This window comes from Mus caroli, unplaced genomic scaffold (genome assembly GCF_978045245.1).
Source record: "Mus caroli unplaced genomic scaffold, Mus_caroli_1 scaffold_12, whole genome shotgun sequence".
Classification (NCBI taxonomy): Eukaryota; Metazoa; Chordata; class Mammalia; order Rodentia; family Muridae; genus Mus; species Mus caroli.
In genome coordinates, this window is record NW_028227267.1 from 39,309,590 (window position 1) to 39,329,636 (window position 20,047).

Genomic DNA, 20,047 nt, shown 5'->3' on the forward strand with positions numbered 1-20,047 from the left:
TCATTAACATTTTTTTTGGCCTTATGAGACAGGGTTTCACTATCTATTCCTCACATACATCTATCTCCTTCTGCTCTCAACAACTGAGATTAAAGGCACACACTATTATGCCCCACCTAGAATAAAACAAAAGAAAAACAAGATTCATTTTTATTTTTATTTATGTATATATGTGGTTGTCTGTGTGAGTATATGTCATATCCATGAAGGTGCCCTTGGAAGCATTGAGTGTCCCATAGTTGTGTATAAAACCCCTATTTACTAGTTTTGCATAATCCTATTCCCAAAGAAGACATGATGGAGAGCATATTTCATATCCTTGTTACGCAGACTATAGATGAAAGGATTTAAAGCTGGTGTCACCACAGAATATCTCAGTGTGATAATTTTATTCATGTCAACTGAGATGCCAGATGTGGGGCTGACATACATCACCATTATGGTTCCATAGAACAGAGACACTACCAGCAGGTGGGATCCACAGGTTGAGAAGTCCTTTTGACGTCCATCTGAAGAAGGAACCTGAAGAACAGCTCTGAGCACCAGGGCATAATATCCAAGGATGTACAAACCAGTGAGAATAATGATAAGAGTACTTATAGAATAGAATACATGCCTTATGATGGGTGTAGGGGTACAGGACAGTGCTATTAGTGGGTCCACATCACAGAGAAAATGATCAATGATATTGGGACCACAGAAAGACAATTGAGAAATAAAGAAAGTGGGAATCAAATGTGCAGAGAAACCAATGATTCAACAGAGGGACATCAGAATACTGCAGAATTGCCTAGTCATGATGGAAGGATAGTGCAGTGGGTAGCAGATGGCTAGGTACCGATCATAAGCCATGGCACAGAGGAGGAAGCATTCAGTTGTGCCCAGGGAGAAGAAGAAATAGAACTGAGTAAAGCATCCAGTGAAGGATATAGTCTTAGTTTTGGAAAGAGAGTTGACCAGCATGTTGGGAACTGTGCAGGTCACGTACCAGATTTCTAGGAAGGAGAAGTTGGCCAGGAACATATACATAGGGGTGTGGAGTTGTTGGTACCACCTCACTGCACAAATGATGGCCATATTCCCAGTCAAAGTTATCATGTAGAGCAGCAGAATCAGTGAGAAAAGTGTGTTTTGAATCTTCCAGGGACCAGGAAATACCAAGAAGACAAAATATGTCACCGTGGATCCCTCTGACATGTTCATGGTCACCAGACATGTGGGGAGAAGGAAGATATAATGAAATATTTTGTTGATGAAATATCTTGAAGCATTTCTTTGGATCAAGAGATTGACCCATGCAGCCAAATGCACTGAATATTTTAACATAAGCCTTGAATAAATCTTATCCTATTCTGAGTATATCGCTTTGATTCCAAAGTTAGTCTGTTTCTAAAAAAATAAATACTAAGCGTTGTGAGTGTTTGTCGGTGGCACTAGAAAAACAACAATTAAATTTCGTTTTTGTTATTTTAGTCATATACCACTCTGTAAGCATAAGGGCCAGACTTTGATCATCAGCACCAGAAAAACAGGTACAAATGATCAAAATAAAAATACTGAAATAAGGGCAAAAATGTTTTTTTTTTTTCTGGCTTGGTTTTTAGTGAAAGTTGTTCAAATACATCCAAAGTGCCATCATTTCCAAATCTGAGGACATGCATGCTATTATTTTCAATAGACTTTGTACAAATTTCAATGGTTTTTAATTTGACATTCATTTAAATTATTATAGGAGCTGCTTTTGTTAAGAAACTTTATTTTTGATTATGTTAAATAATGACAGGAGGTCAATAATAATAAGTAATGTTATGCATTTTCTTTTTTGTATTTTAAGATGTTATATTATGATTGTTCAATTATAATTTTATAAAGAATTCTTTGTTTTTAGCAATAAAAAGTCACTATTATGCGGTTTAATTTCACATGACAATTTATCGTGGTTTTTATTCATTTAGTATTGTTATATCAAAAATGACTATAATATATGCAAACATTTATGATTTTCCCCCCATAAAGCACTTATTAGTTTCAGAATTTTCCTGAAAGTTCATTATTTACAGCCTCTTTTCATTCATTTAAATTATGTCCAGTATACAAAATAACAATAAAAGTAGTTTTTTCTAAATATAATTTACTTACATTCTAAAATCCCCCCTGCTTTTTGCAAAACATAATAATCAAAGATATGTTTGTCTTCTTTATAAGAACATGTTAATTGTACACAATAAAATGTTTCACTATGACACTTTCTCATAAAGGTAATACACTTCTTAATACACTTAGACTTGACCTTAGTACAAGGAGATAGGAATGGATCAATTCGCATTCTTCTACATGTTAACCGCCAGTTGTGCCAGCACCATTTGATGTAAATGCTGTCTTTTTCCCACTGGATAGTTTTAGCTCCCTTGTCAAAGATCAAGAGACCATAGGTGTGTGGGCTCTCACTCACCCATCTCAATTCATCTTCCCTCTGAATCCTCTTGGGTTTTTCCTCTTTTGTCATAGTTTCCAAGAAAAAAAATTAAAAATGGCTATCTTGACAAAAGCCATCTACAGATTCAATGCTATCCCCATCAAAATTCCAACTCAATTCTTCAATGAATTAGAAAGGGCAATCTTCAAATTCATCTGGAATAACAAAAAACCTAGGATAGCAAAAACTCTTTTCAAGGATAAAAGAACCTCTGGTATAATCACCATGCCTGACCTAAAGCTGTACTACAGAGCAATTGTGATAAAAACTGCATGGTACTGGTATAGCGACAGACAAGTAGACCAATGGAACAGAATTGAAGACCCAGAAATAAACCCACACACCTATGGTCTCTTGATCTTTGACAAGGGAGCTAAAACCATCCAGTGGGAAAAAGACAGCATTTACATCAAATGGTGCTGGCACAACTGGCGGTTAACATGTAGAAGAATGCGAATTGATCCATTCCTATCTCCTTGTACTAAGGTCAAGTCTAAGTGGATCAGGAACTCCACATAAAACCAGAGACAGTGAAACTTATAGAGGAGAAAGTGGGGAAAAGCCTCGAAGATATGGGCACAGGGGAAAAATTCCTGAATAGAACAGCAATGGCTTGTGCTGTAAGATTGAGAATCAACAAATGGGACATCATAAAATTGCAAAGCTTCTGTAAGGCAAAAGACACTGTCAATAAGACAAAAGGGCCACCAACAGATTGGGAAAGGATCTTTACCTATCTTAAATCAGATAAGGGACTAATATCCAATCTCTCTCTCTCTCTCTCTCTCTCTCTCTCTCTCTCTCTCTCTCTCTCTCTCTCTCTCTCTCTCCCTCCCTCCCTCCCTCCCTCTCTCTCTCTCTCTCTCTCTCTCTCTCTCTCTCTCTCTATATATATATATATATATATATATATATATATATATATATATGTATATATATATGTAAAGAACTCAAGAAGGTAGACTCCAGAAAATCAAATAACCCCATTAAAAATGGGGCTCAGAGCTAAACAAAGAATTCTCACCTGAGGAATACCGAATGGCTGAGAAGCACCTGAAAAAACATTCACCATCCTTAATCATCAGGGAAATGCAAATCAAAACAACCCTGAGATTCCATCTCACACCAGTCAGAATGGCTAAGATCAAAAATTCAGGTGACAGCAGATGCTGGCGAGGATGTGGAGAAAGAGGGACTGCCATGGCACTCTGGTGGAGTCAGCCTGTCAGGCAGAAATGCCTAAAAACTGCTCATGAGGAAAAGAGTTTCAAGGATGCTCTCCTCCTGGAGTCTGACAAAAGCCAGCTCTCCAGTTGGGTCAGTTTGACAGATGAAAGCCTGGAAGCTGCACACGAGGAAAAGAGTTCTGCGGAAATTCCCTCCTGGAGTTTGGCGTTTCCCCTAACCCATAAAATTAATTTTCCACTCCCGAGTTAGTCTAGAGTATGGATCCACGTGCTCTCTATTTAGTATTACCTTATTGTAAATGCCTTTTAAGATTGTACTCTGAATTAGATAAAGCCTCTCCCAGTGTTCCAAGATCCCAGATAGCAGCAAGGAGCTTAACCTAGTCAGTAACTAATTAAGCACTACAATAAAACAATAAATCACAGCCATTAACTCAGTTGACTGCAGAAAGAGACTAAAAGTCTCACTGAGATAGAAATATTTACTACAAACTACATTCCATGCAAGAGCAAGTTGATATACTATCCTGATAAGGGGAATTCTCCAAACTAGATAAGAATTAACAAGGCCTAGAGAATTTCGGGGTCAGTGACATTACATTATTCTTGAAGCCTGTCAAGAGTTAATTACCCCCTGGTGTTATTAACACTGAAGTATAAATTTCTTGCCTGGCATTAGGCTGATCCTAGGCAGGGTGATAATCTCTAAAGTAAACATTTATCTGGTTCCTTTTGAAGTCACTCCTCTTGCACCTGGAAAACTTCAATGTGCCCTATTCTGTAACTCTGTATTATAAAAGTCTGAGGCTCCACCAGAAAATTACATTTAGATTCAACACCTCTCTTGTGTGTGTGTCTCTGTTTGTCATTTTACCTAAGCTTTGCCCACCTACTCTAGAGACCCGTTTCTACGCAGGCACAGGGGCCCAGAGGGTCTGCGGCAAGGAACACTCCACCATTGTTGATGGGATTGCAAGCTTGTACAGCCACTCTGGAAATCAGTCTGGTGGTTCCTCAGAAAATTGGACATAGTACTACCAGAGGATCCCACAATACCTCTCCTGGGCATATATCCAGAAGATGTTCCAACAGGTAAGAAGGACACATGCTCCACTATGTTCATAGCAGCCTTATTTATAATAGCCAGAGGCTGGAAAGAACCCAGATGCCCCTCAACAGAGGAATGGATACAGAAAATGTGGTATATTTACACAATGGAGTACTACTCAGCTGTTAAAAGGAATGAATTTATGAAATTCCTAGGCAAATGGATGGACCTGGAGGGCATCATCCTGAGTGAGGCAACCCAGTCACAAAAGAACTCACATGATATGTACTCACTGATAAGTGGATATTAGCCCAAAACTTAGGATACCCAAGATATAAGATACAATTTGCAAAACACCTGAAACTCAAGAATGAAGACCAAAGTGTGGACACTTTGCCCTTTCTTAGAATTGGGAACAAAACACCCATGAAGGAGTTACAAAGACAAAGTTTGGAGCTGAGACGAAAGGATGGACCATCTAGAGACTGCCATATCCAGGGATCCATCCCACAAATCATCCTCCAAATGCTGACACCATTGCATACACTAGCAAGATTTTGCTGAAAGGACCCTGATATAGCTGTCTCTTGTGAGACTATGCCGGGGCCTGGCAAACACATAAGTGGATGCTCACAGTCAGCTATTGGATGGATCACAGTGCCCCCAATGGAGGAGCTATAGAAAGTATCCAAGGAGCTAAAGGGATCTGCAACCCTATAGGTGGAACAACAATATGAACTAACCAGTACCCCCTGGAACTCGTGTCTCTAGCTGCATATGAATCAGAAGATGGCCTAGTTGGCTATCAGTGGAAAGAAAGGCCCATTGGTCATGCAAACTTTATATGCTTCAGTACAGGGGAACGCCAGGGCCAAGAAGTTGGAGTGGGTGGGTAGGGGAGTGGTGGGGAAGGTATGGGGGACTTTTGGGATAGCACTGGAAATGTAAATGAAGAAAATATCTAATTAAAAATATATAAGGAAAGATTAACAAAATTTAAAAAAAAGAAATAAATTCAACATGGAGACATTGTTAAACTTACAAGGCAACAGCACCTGATTATATCACTATTCAGTCTAGGAAACATCCTTCTGCCTTCTTTCCAACCCTGGGTAATCCAAGGCAGCATAATAAAGTAGGGGGAACAGGAGTACAAGTCAGAGAGAAAGTAGGTCTTAAACCAGATACGGTCATCAGGACAAGTTGTAATTTGGATCTAAAAATGAAAATTCTGGCTCTAGACTTTACTGCACTTTCTAATTTTTAGATAAGGAAACTTTGTATTAATGGTAAATAAAGTGATACCTAAATTCCTTAAAAAAAAAGGGAAAAAATAAAGCTTGGGTGTGGATAGTATTTACCTAGCACATATGATTTCGTATATTCCATTAACCTGTACTATAAAAATAATGTACAACAAAATCTGAAAACAAAGAGAAAAACCATCAAAGCACAGAGAAAAAGCACAGTGACAGCTTCAATGTATAAACAAAATATTTTAAAATTACTTTTTAAAGATGATGTTTTATTGTATATAGGCTATATTTTGAAACTTTGATCGTCCTGTCTTAGCCTTTTTAAAAAAAGAGTATTAGATATTTTCTTTACTTACATTTCAAATGTTATCCCCTTCTGGTTTCTCCTCCAAAGACACCTACCACCTCTCTCCTCCCCCTGCTCACCAACTCACCCACTCCTGCTTCCTGGACCTCACATTTCTCTATACTGGGGAATAGAACCTTCATAGAACCAAGGGCCTCTCCTCCTTTTGATGACCGACTAGGCTATCCTCTGCTACATGTGCAGCTGGAGCTCTGAGTCCCACCATGTGTTTTCTTTGGTTGGTGGTTTAGTCCCAGGGAGCTCTGGAGCTACTAGTTAGTTCATATTGTTGTTCCTCCTATGGGGCTGCAGACCTCTTCAACTCCTTGGGTACTTTCTCTAGCTCCTTCATTGGGGACCCTGTGCTCTGTCCAATGGATGGCTGTGAGCATCTACTTCTGTATTTGTCAGGCTCTGGCAGATCCTTTTGAGTGGTAGATAGTATCATGAGAACTATGCCTGGGTGAACAAAATAATTTAACTTTTTGATTAGAAAAAGCATTATACATTTTGATAGAAATAGCATGTACAGTGCTTGTACTCTTTGAACATAATAGAAAAGAATAACTCTGAGATGATATTAGATAAGATAAATATACTGGTGTTGGTGTAGCTTTCACAGAAACAAAAGTTTAGTAATAGCCCAAGAGAATGGTCCCAATTGAGCAACATAGCTTCCATAATTTTAGACAAGAAGCTATGAAGAGAAGAAACATGGGAATGAAGAGATTTTAAGTTTTTAAAACTAAAACAACTATTAAAAATCAAATTACCCATATTGAGTCTCATTTTGTTAGGACATCAAGAAAAACTGGTAGCTTTTGACAACAACACTACACATTCTGTATCTTTCCACATAAGAAACCTCTCCTCAACAGAGTGCTGAGCAGTCCTTTCACATGGAATGAAGCAGCAGCAGCAGCAGTGACGCTGAACCCAGGTCATAGATTTTGATACCAAATCAAAATATGTACTCTGAGACACATGCATAGAGATCCATAGCTATAGATTACGTTTGTTGACACTAAAGACAACTGAGCAACATATGCAGATAAAATGTTAGTCATAGGTGAGGCTGGCAGATGAAACTTCATAGATAACTGCCAATGTTAATGCAAAAGGCTCTTCCTCACATGGTTATCACTAAGTTCTACATGAATTTTTCATCTTCGTCAACAGTGATTTCATCTTGCCACACAACCACCTTCTCTTCTTTCTCCTCGTTCTCCTTTTCTTCCTCTTTTTTGCGTCTCTCCTCAAAGAGAGGGATTCTAAATCTAAGGCTTTTCTATATAGTTCATACTGGTCTCACACTCGAGAATTCTTGGTTCCCCTTCCAGTGCTCTGATTACAAGCATGCACCCCATTCCCATATCCTTTCTTAATGAGCTGTGCCATGGATGAAGAGAGAACTGAGGAAGAAAACAGTAACCCCCAATACTGATTCCTATTGGTTTCTATTTCAGTGTAAAGAGCCATTCCCTCACGGTTCTGCACACATATTACAAAATGGCTCATCATCCCTGATACATTAGCCACACTGACCTGTGAATAACTGTGATACCCTTTAGTACATTGGCTTTGGAGTGGCCAAATTCCATGATGATCTAAACATTCTAGATAATTTTCTTTTCCTTTGATTTTGAGCAGAAAGACAATGTGACATTTGTTGACAGTCTTTTGATCCCATTGAATGGGTAGATTCCTTACTATGTTGGCCCACCTGTGTCATGCACAACAACAGTAGTGCCTGCCACATACTAGGTCATCCTGGAATCAGAATAAGGCCACAAAGATTCTATCCTTTCCTGGATCAAACATAGATGTTATGCATAAGCATTTTGTACATTATTAACTCTGCTTCTTTTGCACTACAAGATTGTAGTGCTTTGTTTCTCACTGTGTAAAGAATGTGTGTTGGTCCTTATTTATGTCCTATGTTGCCCACTGTTAAGATTTCTCAGCTCTCTGTACAAATAAACCTATTATTTTCTGTTTTCCTTAGGGATCTTTTTGCTTCTTGTCATGGATTTTCACTAAGGATTTTGATAAATTGTCCTATAGGGATTATTAAAGATAATTTTGTGCACAATCCCATGGCCTCCTTAAGTTTGTGTTTCTCTAACAGAGTATGTAAATTTTGTCATGAGATACCTAGTGTGTTTAATTAAATTACACTTCTTTTTAAACATTTCTTTATTCTATTTAATTTAATTTTTTTTTTAGTTTTTAAGGTTATAATTATATCATCTTTCCCTTCTCTATCCTGTACTCAAACCTTTCCATATACCCCTTCTTGCTCTTTTTCAAATTTGTGGCTTCATTTTTATTAATTCTTGTTACACACATGCACACACATTCCTAAGTACAGAAACCTGACCATTTAGTTTTGGATAGCTCACTGGTGTACTCTTCCCAGGAAAGACTGTTTCTCCCACTCTTAGTATCCCTTTGTTGCTTGTGTTTTTATGCTATCAGAAAGTACCATGAAAATTTCTTAATGAATCAACAACCAGCAGTCCCACACAGACCTGCTTACTATAAATCCCAACAACCCCTAACATGGCAAAATAACCTAAGGGTGCAGCAGTGGCACATACTCCTTTTTGGTAACCAACAGCTCTCCTATTCTACTTAAGACCCACTCAACACGAGGGAAATCATACATGTTCTTTGAAACATACCAACTACCCAGTGCCAGTGAAGTCATAGATCTTAGAGAAGAACTGAAACTACTACTTTATTAACGCAGTATAATAGCTAACTGCGTTCTCTTAAAGTTTAATTTAATTTTTTATTAGATATTTTCTTTATTTACATTTCAACTGTTATTCCTTTTCCTTGTTTCCCCTCCGAAAAGTTCCCATCACATCCTCCCTCCCACTGCTCACTAACTCACCCACTCCCTCTTCCTTGTCCTGGAATTCCCCTACATTGGGGCATCGAGCCTTTACAGGACCAAGGGCCTCTCCTCTCATTAATGTCCCATAAGGCCATCCTCTGCTACATATGTATATAGAGCCATGGGTCCCTCCATGTGTACTCTTTGGTTGGTGGTTTATTCCCTGGGAGCTCTGGGAGTACTGATTGGTTCATATTGTTGTTCCTTCTAGGGGGCTGTAAACCCTTTTAGCTCCTTGGGTCCTTTTTCTAGCTCCTCCATTTGGGATCTTGTGCTAGCTAACTGCATTCTTAATATCTGTCCCTACATACAGGAAAGGGTAGTCCTCACCCTCATCATGGAAACTTTATTTTGTTGTAGATGTAGATCATTACCATTCTTTTTAAAAAGACGCTTGTTTAAGTTTTTGGGTTACATTTATTTATGTATTTATTTATTGTCATCTATCATCTATCTATCTATCTATCTATCTATCTATCTATCTATCTATCTATCTATCTATCTATTATCTATCATCTATCTATCTATCTATCTATCTATCTATCTATCTATCTATCTATCTATCTATCATCTATTTGTGTTTGCATGCATGCACGAGTGTGTGCCATGGTGTGTATGTGGAAGTTAGGTGACACTTGTGGGTCTCTCCTATTATGTGCATTCCAGGGATCAAACGTAGGATGTTAGGCTTACTAGCAGGTGCTTTTACTCACAGAGCCACTCACTTGTCTTTAATGCCATCCTGAAGTGTTCATTTTACCTATAGAGATGAGGGTAAATATGGTGGATTAGAAGTACAATTTGTGGTAGTGGTGGCTAAGCAGTAAAGCTCCATGGCAGATTTGGCATCACATGTACCTCCCACCCAGCACCACCCCAATATCCAAAAGGATGTTCAGCTCAGTGGCAGGGGGAGAAAGTGGAACCCAAGCACTGCTCTCTGAGGCTGTCAGCCAAGGCTTCCCCCGCCAGAGTGAACATTGACATCAAAACAGGTCTCAGGAAAGGCTCGGAAGGAGTTACAGAGACAAAGTTTGGAGCTGAGACAAAAGGATGGAGCATCTAGAGACTGCCATATCCAGGGATCCATCCCATAATCAGCCTCCAAACGCTGACACCATTGCATACACTAGCAAGATTTTGCTGAAAGGACCCTGATATAGCTGTCTCTTGTGAGACTATGACGGGGCCTAGCAAACACATAAGTGGATGCTCACAGTCAGCTATTGGATGGATCACAGGGACCCCAATGGAGGAGCTAGAGAAAATACCCGAGGAGCTAAAGGGATCTGCAACCCTATATGTGGAACAACATAATGAACTAACCAGTACCCCGGAGCTCTTGTCTCTAGCTGCATATGTATCAGAAGATGGCCTAGTCGGCCATCACTGGAAAGAAAGGCCCATTGGTTATGCAAACTTTATATGCCCCAGTACAGGGGAACGCCAGCGCCAAGAAGTGAGAGTGGGTGGGTAGGGGAATGGTGGTGGTGGGGGGAGGGTATGGGGGACTTTTGGGATAGCATTGGAAATGTAAATGAGGAAAATACCTAATAAAATATTAAAAAAAAGAGAACGTACAAACAAAAGGGAAGAGGGGAGCCCAGGGCAAGTAAGTTTAAGTGGCTGACCAGTAAACTACAGATCTGCCTTCAGACAGTGGGGGACAGAAAACCAGACTCCATTCTCTGAAGGAGAAGAGAAAAAAGCCATGGATGATCAATCATCTCTATTTTTGGCCCCTGCCTTCCTTTTGTGCATTCCAGAGGAATATTTTTATCAACTATTTTGTATACGTAGGGCGGGAGGAAATCCTACATCATCTTTTTCTTAAAGTGTAATTTTTTTTTTGAGAAATTAAAACATTTGCTTCTATTTTTTTTTTTTGTACAACCAGAAAATACCAGGATACTGAATCAAGAGACGCTGTGACTGGCTTGGGGGTTGCTATAACATTCCACAGAGAGCATTTTTTCTATACTAAAATACTACAATACCAAACACACTAAATGGCAGTTTGGAGTCTCATTCGTGAATTTGCGTCTGGAATATTTTCAGTTATATCTGGTTTCATGTTTCTAGTGAAACTGCTTCCTAAAAAAACCATACTTTTTTGTCCTCACCCTGTCAGAACTGTAACTTCTTTGGTCATGGCCGTCAATTTTCCTAACAATGTGGTAATGTGTTGTAAAAGATGGAACATTTGAGTATGCATTATATGTAGCACAAAATTGTGAGTCAGCGAAATTGAGGATTATAAGTGCTTGACTGTTTTGTGAGAACTTAAGAGACACTTCTCAAGTTTGAGGCTGGAGCATTCCTGGAATACATTCAAAGAGAGACAACACATGGCTCTTCAATTGTGAAAATGAACACAATGTGTAATTCTTCAGAGTTAAGAAGCAAAATGTCTGTACTCTGCTCTCAGCCAATAAAATCTGAGTTGTAAATGAGAAAAAAGGAATAAGTATAATTTGCAATTTTTAATATAAAAATTGAAATTAAGAGAGTGTTATCTCAAATGATCATGCAATTAGAGAGAGTGTTGTATGTGGGTGCTTATATGTTGGTGGTTTTACTCATCTAAGAAAATTTATTTTCTGACTATTAAAGATTAAAAAGCTTCAAATATGTATGCAATTGATTTCTTTCACCATAAAATGTTCAATATATATATCATAAGAAGAAGAATATATATACACATAAATATTGCTTGTGTATATGTTAACACTATGTAAGTAGTCAGTAAGGCCACAAATCCTCACAAAGCTATGGTACTGAGGATTTGTCACAATGAGCTGAACTTGAACTTGAGCTCTTAAGGACAGTGAATGATGAGTCTCTTCCTCTGTTTCAACATGGGTTAGCACATACTTAAATGAAGCAATTCTTTATTGGAATTATACATAAGTTACAAGTTACCCATATTCAATGTATCAGTATAACCAGTACAGAAAACAGTTTGGAAACTCTTCAAAAAATAAAACTAGAACTACTATATAATCCAGCTACAACATAGAAACACACACACACACACACACACACACACACACACACACACACACACACACATCCAAAGGACTTAAAGCCAGTGTACAAAAGTGATATTGATGGCACTATTTATGATAGCTAAGGTATGGAATCAGCTTATGTGCCTGTTAGTGTCAATGTATAAACAGAAAATAATATTATATAACAAGCATTTTCCATTAAGAAGAATAAAATTTTATTACTGGTAGCAAATGGACAAAACTGGGGCATATCATATATAAGAAGAATACAGAAAGCCATGCTTATTCATCAATGTAGAAACTAAAATTAAATTAAAGCGCTAGTATGACAGAAGAGGGATTATTAAGGACTTGGAAATATATGGGGATAAAGCAAAGATAAAAGGAGTATGGGCATGAATTCAGAGATGGCTGAGGCAAAATTACAGTAGATCTTATTAATCTTTATCATAAAAATAAATTTCAAACATGTTGATATAAAAAGTAATACATGACTTCTTCAAAATTGTCTCAGTTTTGGGTAGTTGTTAGTTTTAGCAGTTTCTTTAAGGCATTTTTCATTTCTTTGTTTCGGAGAGTATAGATGAGAGGATTTAAGAGGGGGGTCAAGGCTGAGTAAATCAGAGTAACAATCTTCTGCATTCCTGCAGGATTCCCTGATGTTGGGCTCACATACATCACCATAAGAGTTCCATAGAACAGAGACACAACCACTAAATGAGATCCACATGTAGAGAAAGCTTTAGTTCGACCAGCACCAGAAGGAACTTGAAACACAGCTCTAAGTACTAGAGTATAGGATCCCAGGATGCAGAAGAAGGGCCCAAAGATAATCATTGAGTTGAAGGTATAACAGAGAAGCTCAGTGGAAGGAGCGGGTACACAGGATAGTGCAAACAATGGTCCTGGGTCACACACAAAGTGGTCAATGATGTTAGGACCACAGAAAGGAAGTTGGGAGATGAGGACAATTGGGACTGGATAGCAGAGGAATCCACTCACCCAGCAGATACAAATCAGGATGACACAGAATTTCTTAGTCATGATAGAGGGGTAGTGTAATGGTCGACAGATAGCCAGGTATCGATCATAAGCCATAGCTGACAAGAAGAAACACTCTGTTGTACCAAGTGAAAAAAAGAAATAGAATTGGAGGAAGCAGGCGGAGAAGGAGATGGTCTTACTCTCAGAGAGGATATTGACCAACATGTTTGGGATGGTGGAAGAGACATACCATATCTCTAAAAAGGCAAAGTTTCCCAGGAAGATGTACATGGGTGTGTGGAGCCTCTGATCCCATCTCACAGCACAAACAATAGTTCCATTCCCCAGCAAAGTCAGGAGGTAAAGAATCAGAATTGAATAGAAGAAGAAACTTTGCATCTCCCCCTGGTTACTGAAACCCAGGAGGATAAACTCAGTCACAAAATGTATGGAGCTGTTCTTGGATCCCAAAGCTGTTAGAAAAACAGAAACAACTGAGAAATGAGGGATCATGGATAGTTTTCACACTTTACAGACACATGGCCAGAAAATGTACCAGTATTTTTTTTTCATTGTTTCCTCCTGATGACCTTTTGAGCAATAGGAGGAACACTTTATTTTCTTGTTTACAAAAGAGAAAAATATGACATTCAGAGATTGAAAGAGTTCACTTAAAGGTATCTGAAACACCAGTTATTTTTATACATACTAGCTTATTTGGATTTTCACCATCTGTAACAGTAAAAATCACTGTCCTTTGTAGAATCTTTGGATGTAAATTTTTCATTTTGAAGCACTATTTTATTTATTTTTTCTTTCTCTCCATTTTAATGTGACTAGATTATTTTCTCCTACAATATAATCTGATTACAGTTTCCCTTTCTCTCTACTCCTCCCAACTCCTCCCCTTCCTTCCTCCTATCCACCGCTGCTCTCTTTCTGTCTCTTATTAGAAAAGAACAGGCTTCTAAGCAAAGAACCAAACATAACAAAATAAAACATATAGGTACAAAAAACCCATCACCTTGCAGTTAGACAAGGCAAACTTGCAGAAAAAAAAGTCCAAGAGAAGGCACAAGAATGAGAGACCCACTTGCTCATACCCTGGGGAGTCCCATAGATACTAAACTAAAGGCTCATGTCTATATTCAGAGGATTTGGTGTAGACTTGTATACCAAATATTTTAAAGTGACCAATATTTTGACTTCAAAATAAAATAATTGACTGTATATAAATCACAGATACCAAGATACTCACCAAATTCCATCCTCATGCCCATTTATATACTTAGAGAGGCCAGTGTTGTCGTGCTCATCAAACCTGGAGTAAACTCAGTGATAAATATTATATTGCCAAATTAAGTTTGGATATTAGTAGTGACAACATTTTTATAATGAAAATTCTTTTATTTTTATAATTATTTTTGGAGATAGGGTCTCAAGTAGACTTCTAACCCACTATGTATATAAGGGTTACCCTGAACCCCTGGTCCTCTTGCCTTTACTTTTTTTAATAGATGAGAAAGTTTCCAGGAATGTGCAATTGTGGCTAGCTGTATTCAGGGACAGAGTTCTGTGCTCCCTAGGCTAATCACTCCACTAAGGTCTACATCTGCATCCTCAACTTACATGATTTTCATGAAATGTACATTTATTCAAGTGAATTAGTTTAATACAGTGTAATTATGATCAGCATGTTTTAAAATTTCTAAGGTAATTGAAATTTCAGATATATTTTCATATTTATACTTATGAGGCAACATACTGTGTCATTCTTGTCTGGAAATATAGTTACCAGGTTGGCAGTAGAAATAAAAGTTTGCATACTGAATTCAAATTGTAGCACACCGGCAACTTTTCATTTGTTCCGTCATTTAACAATGTTCCTGTCAGTGTGTTAAGTTCTGAGAATAAGCATTCATATGAAAAATGAGGTTTCTTTCTCTTTAGAAGCTTTGCTTTATCAAATCAAGGACGAGTATGCATGATTATATCTGTTTGCTCATGTGTACAGTTTCTTCAGCTCTGTGATTCTTTAGCTGTCTGTGTGCTTGGAGCAGAAATGACCTTTATTCCAACAAGGGTTAGATTAAATAAATCTGCTCAGTATAAGCCACGTGGTGAATTTAATTGGACATAAAACAGACAGTTTGGACTTCTCTATACAGTAGACAGTGGTATGAGACTTTAGTTGATTTACCTGATTCTTGTCACCAAGAAGAGAAATAGAATTGCAGTTTAGTGTGTGGCTTTCAAATAGACCTCATATTTCTTAATTCTTACCTTTTAATTCTTTGACCTTATAATGTACTAGGTTTTGTTGTCATTATTTGTGATGAAGGGGAGTCATAATTATCTATGCAATTAGAAGATAAACCATAGATAAGTTAAAATATCACTGCGTTTTTTTCAGTTGATACCATTTAAAAAAATACACTGATCAGACAGTTACACTTACCTCTTTAATCTTCCTGCTCATCTTTAGGGGTGCACAAATGGGTGGCTGGATTGAGGAGGAAGACAAAGAACCAAGGAAATCTGTCCTGAAAAATCAATAAGGGAGCCAGAATCTCCTCTATTACCCTAGTCACTTGTGAAAATTTAAGCAACTTGTCCAGGGAAGTGATTTAAAAAATTATAAGAGCAGGGATTCTTATTTTAAAAATTTATGTTTTATGAACACTCTGTGATCAAGTCTAAAGAAAAGGAGAATCTACTGGATTACTTCTTTCTTAGCTTGCGTGAAATCATTTGCCACTCCCTAACAATGCTGTCAAACAGCAGCCTGCCTCAGTTGCCTCTCCTGGAAGGTAATCTGTTAACCAAGGTATCAATCACTACTTTACAGAACAGTACAAGTCTGAGCCTATGTCTTGACATGGATTTAATGACCTCTTTCCCAATATCAACATACCTGAACACTATTTTTTCCTGTAAATTTTATGGCAGGGACTCTAAATGCCTGGGGAAACACCAGTGTAAGTATATTGCTGTGCACACACTTTAAGAGTGTGTTGGGAGAAATGAAAAATCCAGTATCTTTTGCTACACAGAGGAAAACAGAATCATGGGATCCCCAGAATGCTACACTCTGAGCAGCTGACAGCAATGAAGCTACAGAGTGGCTGTGCTGTGCATGCAGGCTTCCCAACATACCTGCTGGCACTTCTGGCCTCACAAGGAAGATCTTAGAGAATCTGCTGCCAAAAACGTCTCTTTTACTTACACAGACTAAAAGCTGAATTATGGATGGGAACTGTTACATGTGGCTTCAGAGACTTATATCCTTGGATACTCTGAACCAAATAAAATATGTTTTTCAAGTCAGGGATTAGTAAGAGTTTGTAAATCTCTTCTGAATACGGTCCATAGTTCTCAAGTGTGCTTGCTGGGAGGTACCCACTTCCTTCCCCATGCCTCTGTTTCTGTGAGTGCATTTAATTCTACCGATTTATATTTTCCCAAGTGGTATCATGAGGAAATGATGTACCTGGGCATGGGGGAAGGGGGAGGCTAATGAGGGAAGAGAAGAAATCCCACCTGTGTATTTAAGTGTGTGAACACAGGGCCATGTATTTTTGTGATTACTCAATTTAGACTCTTCAGAATAAACTTGTTTAGTCCCTACTGAGGCTGGGCCCTGAGTTCAGTTCCTAGAGCCTGTGTGGTAGAAGGAGAGAACTGACTCCGGAAAATGGATCTCTGACCTCCATATGTGTGCTGTGATGCCTGGGTGTGTGTGGGTAACCCATTCACACACATGCACACACAACACACACACACAGATACACAACACACACACACACACATACACACACACACACACACACACACTCAAGTGAACAACTGAATACGGAATTTAAAATAAAATTTTAGGTATGCTGAATGATGTTAATAAAATAAAAACATATTAATGTTCCTCTAAAACAACAACAACAGCAACAACAAACCATTGTTTGACAAACATTTATTAGTACCCACTATGTGTCATAATATCAGGTAAACACTGATTACATATGAGTGATGAGAACAAACAAGGTACAAATTTCATGGAGATTCTATGCTGTTTTGGGCTTCAAATACAAAGATACCAAGGACTGTTAAACTTAGACCGGTATGATTTGAAGTTTTATGTTCTTTCAGTTTGTTGTTGGAACTTAACATAATCTAAAAATCTAAATCACTGATATCTATGTTAGAGTAAATAATACTACTGGAAAGCTGATTCAGGTGATGCTGTACTGGTTACTTATCTCTGAAAGTGTCTTAGTTAGGGTTATGGTTGAGACAAAACACCATGACCAAAAAGCAAGTTGGGGAGGAAAAGGTATATTTGGCTTACACTTTCATATTGCTGTTCATTGTGAATGAAGTCAGGACAGGAACTCAAACAGGGCAGGAACCTGGAGACAGGACATGACACAGAGGCCATGGAAGGGTGCTGCTTACTGGCATGATCCTTATGGCTTGCTCAGACCACTTTCTATAGAACCCAGGACCACCAGCCCAGGAATGGCGCCACCCACAATGGGCTGAACCCTCTGGTATTGATCACTAATTTAGAAAATGTCTTAAATCTGGGCCTTATGGAGGTGTTTTCTCAATTGAGTCTTCTTATTTTCTTCTGATGACTCTAGCTTATTACACAAAACCTTAAACCAATCAGAACAGAAAGGAAAGATGTCTTCACCAAAAATAGGTCCTGTCACTGGTTGTTTTGTCAAAGGGAGATGGGAAAATGAGTTTAGATAGAACTGAACTGGAGTTTTGGCAAAAACATTTACATATATATGTACAAATAAGTTTATACATATATAAAATAAACATAAAACAGATAAATCTAAAAGAAGAAAACAGAGCTTATCTTCTCCACTCCTTTAAAAGCATTTACATTAGAATAATATCAATAGACCATTATTAAGAGGACTTTTTTGATTTTTAAACTTAATTTATTCTTATTATATACGTACATATAATATATTCCGTAACACTCAGCCACTGAGTTTCTTATCCCCTTTCTACCTCCACCAATCTTCACCCTTTCAGTGCCCCTTTTATCTTCATGTCTTGCTGTTTTTGTATTTGTTTCCTGTCTCATTGAGTTTAACTAGGGCTCCCCACATGGGACAGATATAAAGATGCCCATAGGAGCATGGGTAACATGTTAGTGGTGGTTCCACTATTGAAGGCAGTGACTTCTCCTCCAGGAGAACTCAACTGCCAATAGCCCCTTTGGAAGAGTCCAGGGTTATAAGTATATTCAAAGAAATTAGAGAGGACACAAACTTCTAAAAGAATTTCAAGAGAATTCAACAGCTAAATTAAATAAGGATACTAATATGTATTGGCTAGTCTTATGTCAACAATACAATCTAGAGTTACCTGAGAGGAGGGAGCTCAATTGAGAAAATGTCTTCATTGGATTTAGCTGTACGGCATTTTCTTAATTAGTGATTGATGGTGCCATCTCTGGGCTGGTGATCCTGGATTCTATAATAAAGCAGGGCAAGCAAGCCATGAATAGCAAGCCAGTAAGCAGTGCCCCTCCATGGCCTCTGCATCAGCTCCTGCCTACAGGATTGTGCCCTATTTGAATTCCTAGCCTGACTTCCTTCAATGATGAACAGCAATATAGAAGTGTAAGCCAAATGAACCCTTTCTTCCCCAACTCAACTCTTGGTCATGGTGTTTCATTGCAGCAATAGAAACCTTAACCAAGAAATAATACAAGATATAAAATGGAGGTGGAAGGAGCACCATGTCCACAGAAGTCCCCGAGGCAGCGTTGGCGGGGGAGCAAAAGGAAATGGAAGATAAAGTAACTAGTCCAGAGAAAGCTGAAGAAGCAAAGTTAAAGGCAAGGTATCCTCATCTGGGTCAAAATCCTGGAGGTTCTGATTTTTAAGGAAAGATTGCAGAAACGGCAAAAGTATTTTGATTCTGGGGACTACAATATGGCAAAAGCAAAGATGAAGAACAAGCAGCTTCCTGCTGCAGCCCCGGATAAGACAGAGGTCACTGGTGACCACATTCCCACTCCACAGGACCTCCCTCAGCGGAAACCATCCCTGGTTGCTAGCAAGCTGACTGGCTGATTAAAAGAGCTGAACTGCAATATATATACATACATATATAAAATGGATTATTTGAGTTTCAACAGGTAGAAGATTGAGGCTGCAGAAACCAAGAGGTCCCATTCTTTTCTCCACCACATGGAACCTACTAGAGCCAGAGGCATCTGAGAACTCCACTTCTCGGCTCAATGCAGCAGAACCAACAATTCACTCCATAAGTATTGTTATCTTTTGTTTTCTATTACTGTTTTTCAGATATTTCAAGTTTGATATTTCAAGATAGCTTTGCTTTTGCTTACATACTATTCAGTTGGACTTCAATACTATTGGCTATGTTCCTTCATCCACCTTACTATAAGCCATTTTAAACTAGTCATTTTTTTATCCACTTCTAATATGTTCCTTCTATTTTTGTCTTCATCTTTATCTTACCCTTATCCTTTCCTAGTTTTGAAAATAGATTCTTCTCTCACAGAATATATCCAGACTCAAGTTTTCCCTCCTTCCACTCCTCCCAGTAACCCTCTACTTCCCCTCTTCCTCAGATCCTCTCTCTCTCTATTTCCCCTTCACAGAAGGACAGGTCTCCAAGAGATGAGAGTCAAACAAGACAATGCAAAATACAATAAGACAAGGCAAAATGCCTTTTATTGAGGTTGGACAAGGCAACTCAATAGGAAATGAGTCCTAAAACCACTCAAAAAAGTCAGAGATACCCACACTTTCACTGATAGGAGTCGCACAAAATTACCAAGATAACAGC

At 38.3% G+C, this 20,047-nt stretch overlaps 1 protein-coding gene and 2 pseudogenes across 1 annotated transcript; 1 reads left to right on the forward strand and 2 right to left on the reverse strand.

Annotated features, from left to right (window-relative positions):
* Nucleotides 1-261: 261 nt before the first annotated feature.
* LOC110309551 (olfactory receptor 11H7-like) lies at nucleotides 262-8,149 on the reverse strand (annotated as a pseudogene).
* Nucleotides 8,150-12,736: 4,587 nt separating this feature from the next.
* LOC110309533 (olfactory receptor 11H6) lies at nucleotides 12,737-14,490 on the reverse strand. Its single transcript, XM_021182261.2, has 2 exons — nucleotides 14,469-14,490; nucleotides 12,737-13,683 (listed from the first exon to the last, which is right to left on the reverse strand). The coding sequence occupies exons 1-2, from the start codon at nucleotides 14,488-14,490 to the stop codon at nucleotides 12,737-12,739; spliced, it is 969 nt and encodes a 322-aa protein (XP_021037920.2).
* Nucleotides 14,491-18,968: 4,478 nt separating this feature from the next.
* On the forward strand, nucleotides 18,969-19,305 carry LOC110309794 (cAMP-regulated phosphoprotein 19 pseudogene; annotated as a pseudogene).
* The last annotated feature ends 742 nt before the right edge of the window (nucleotides 19,306-20,047 follow it).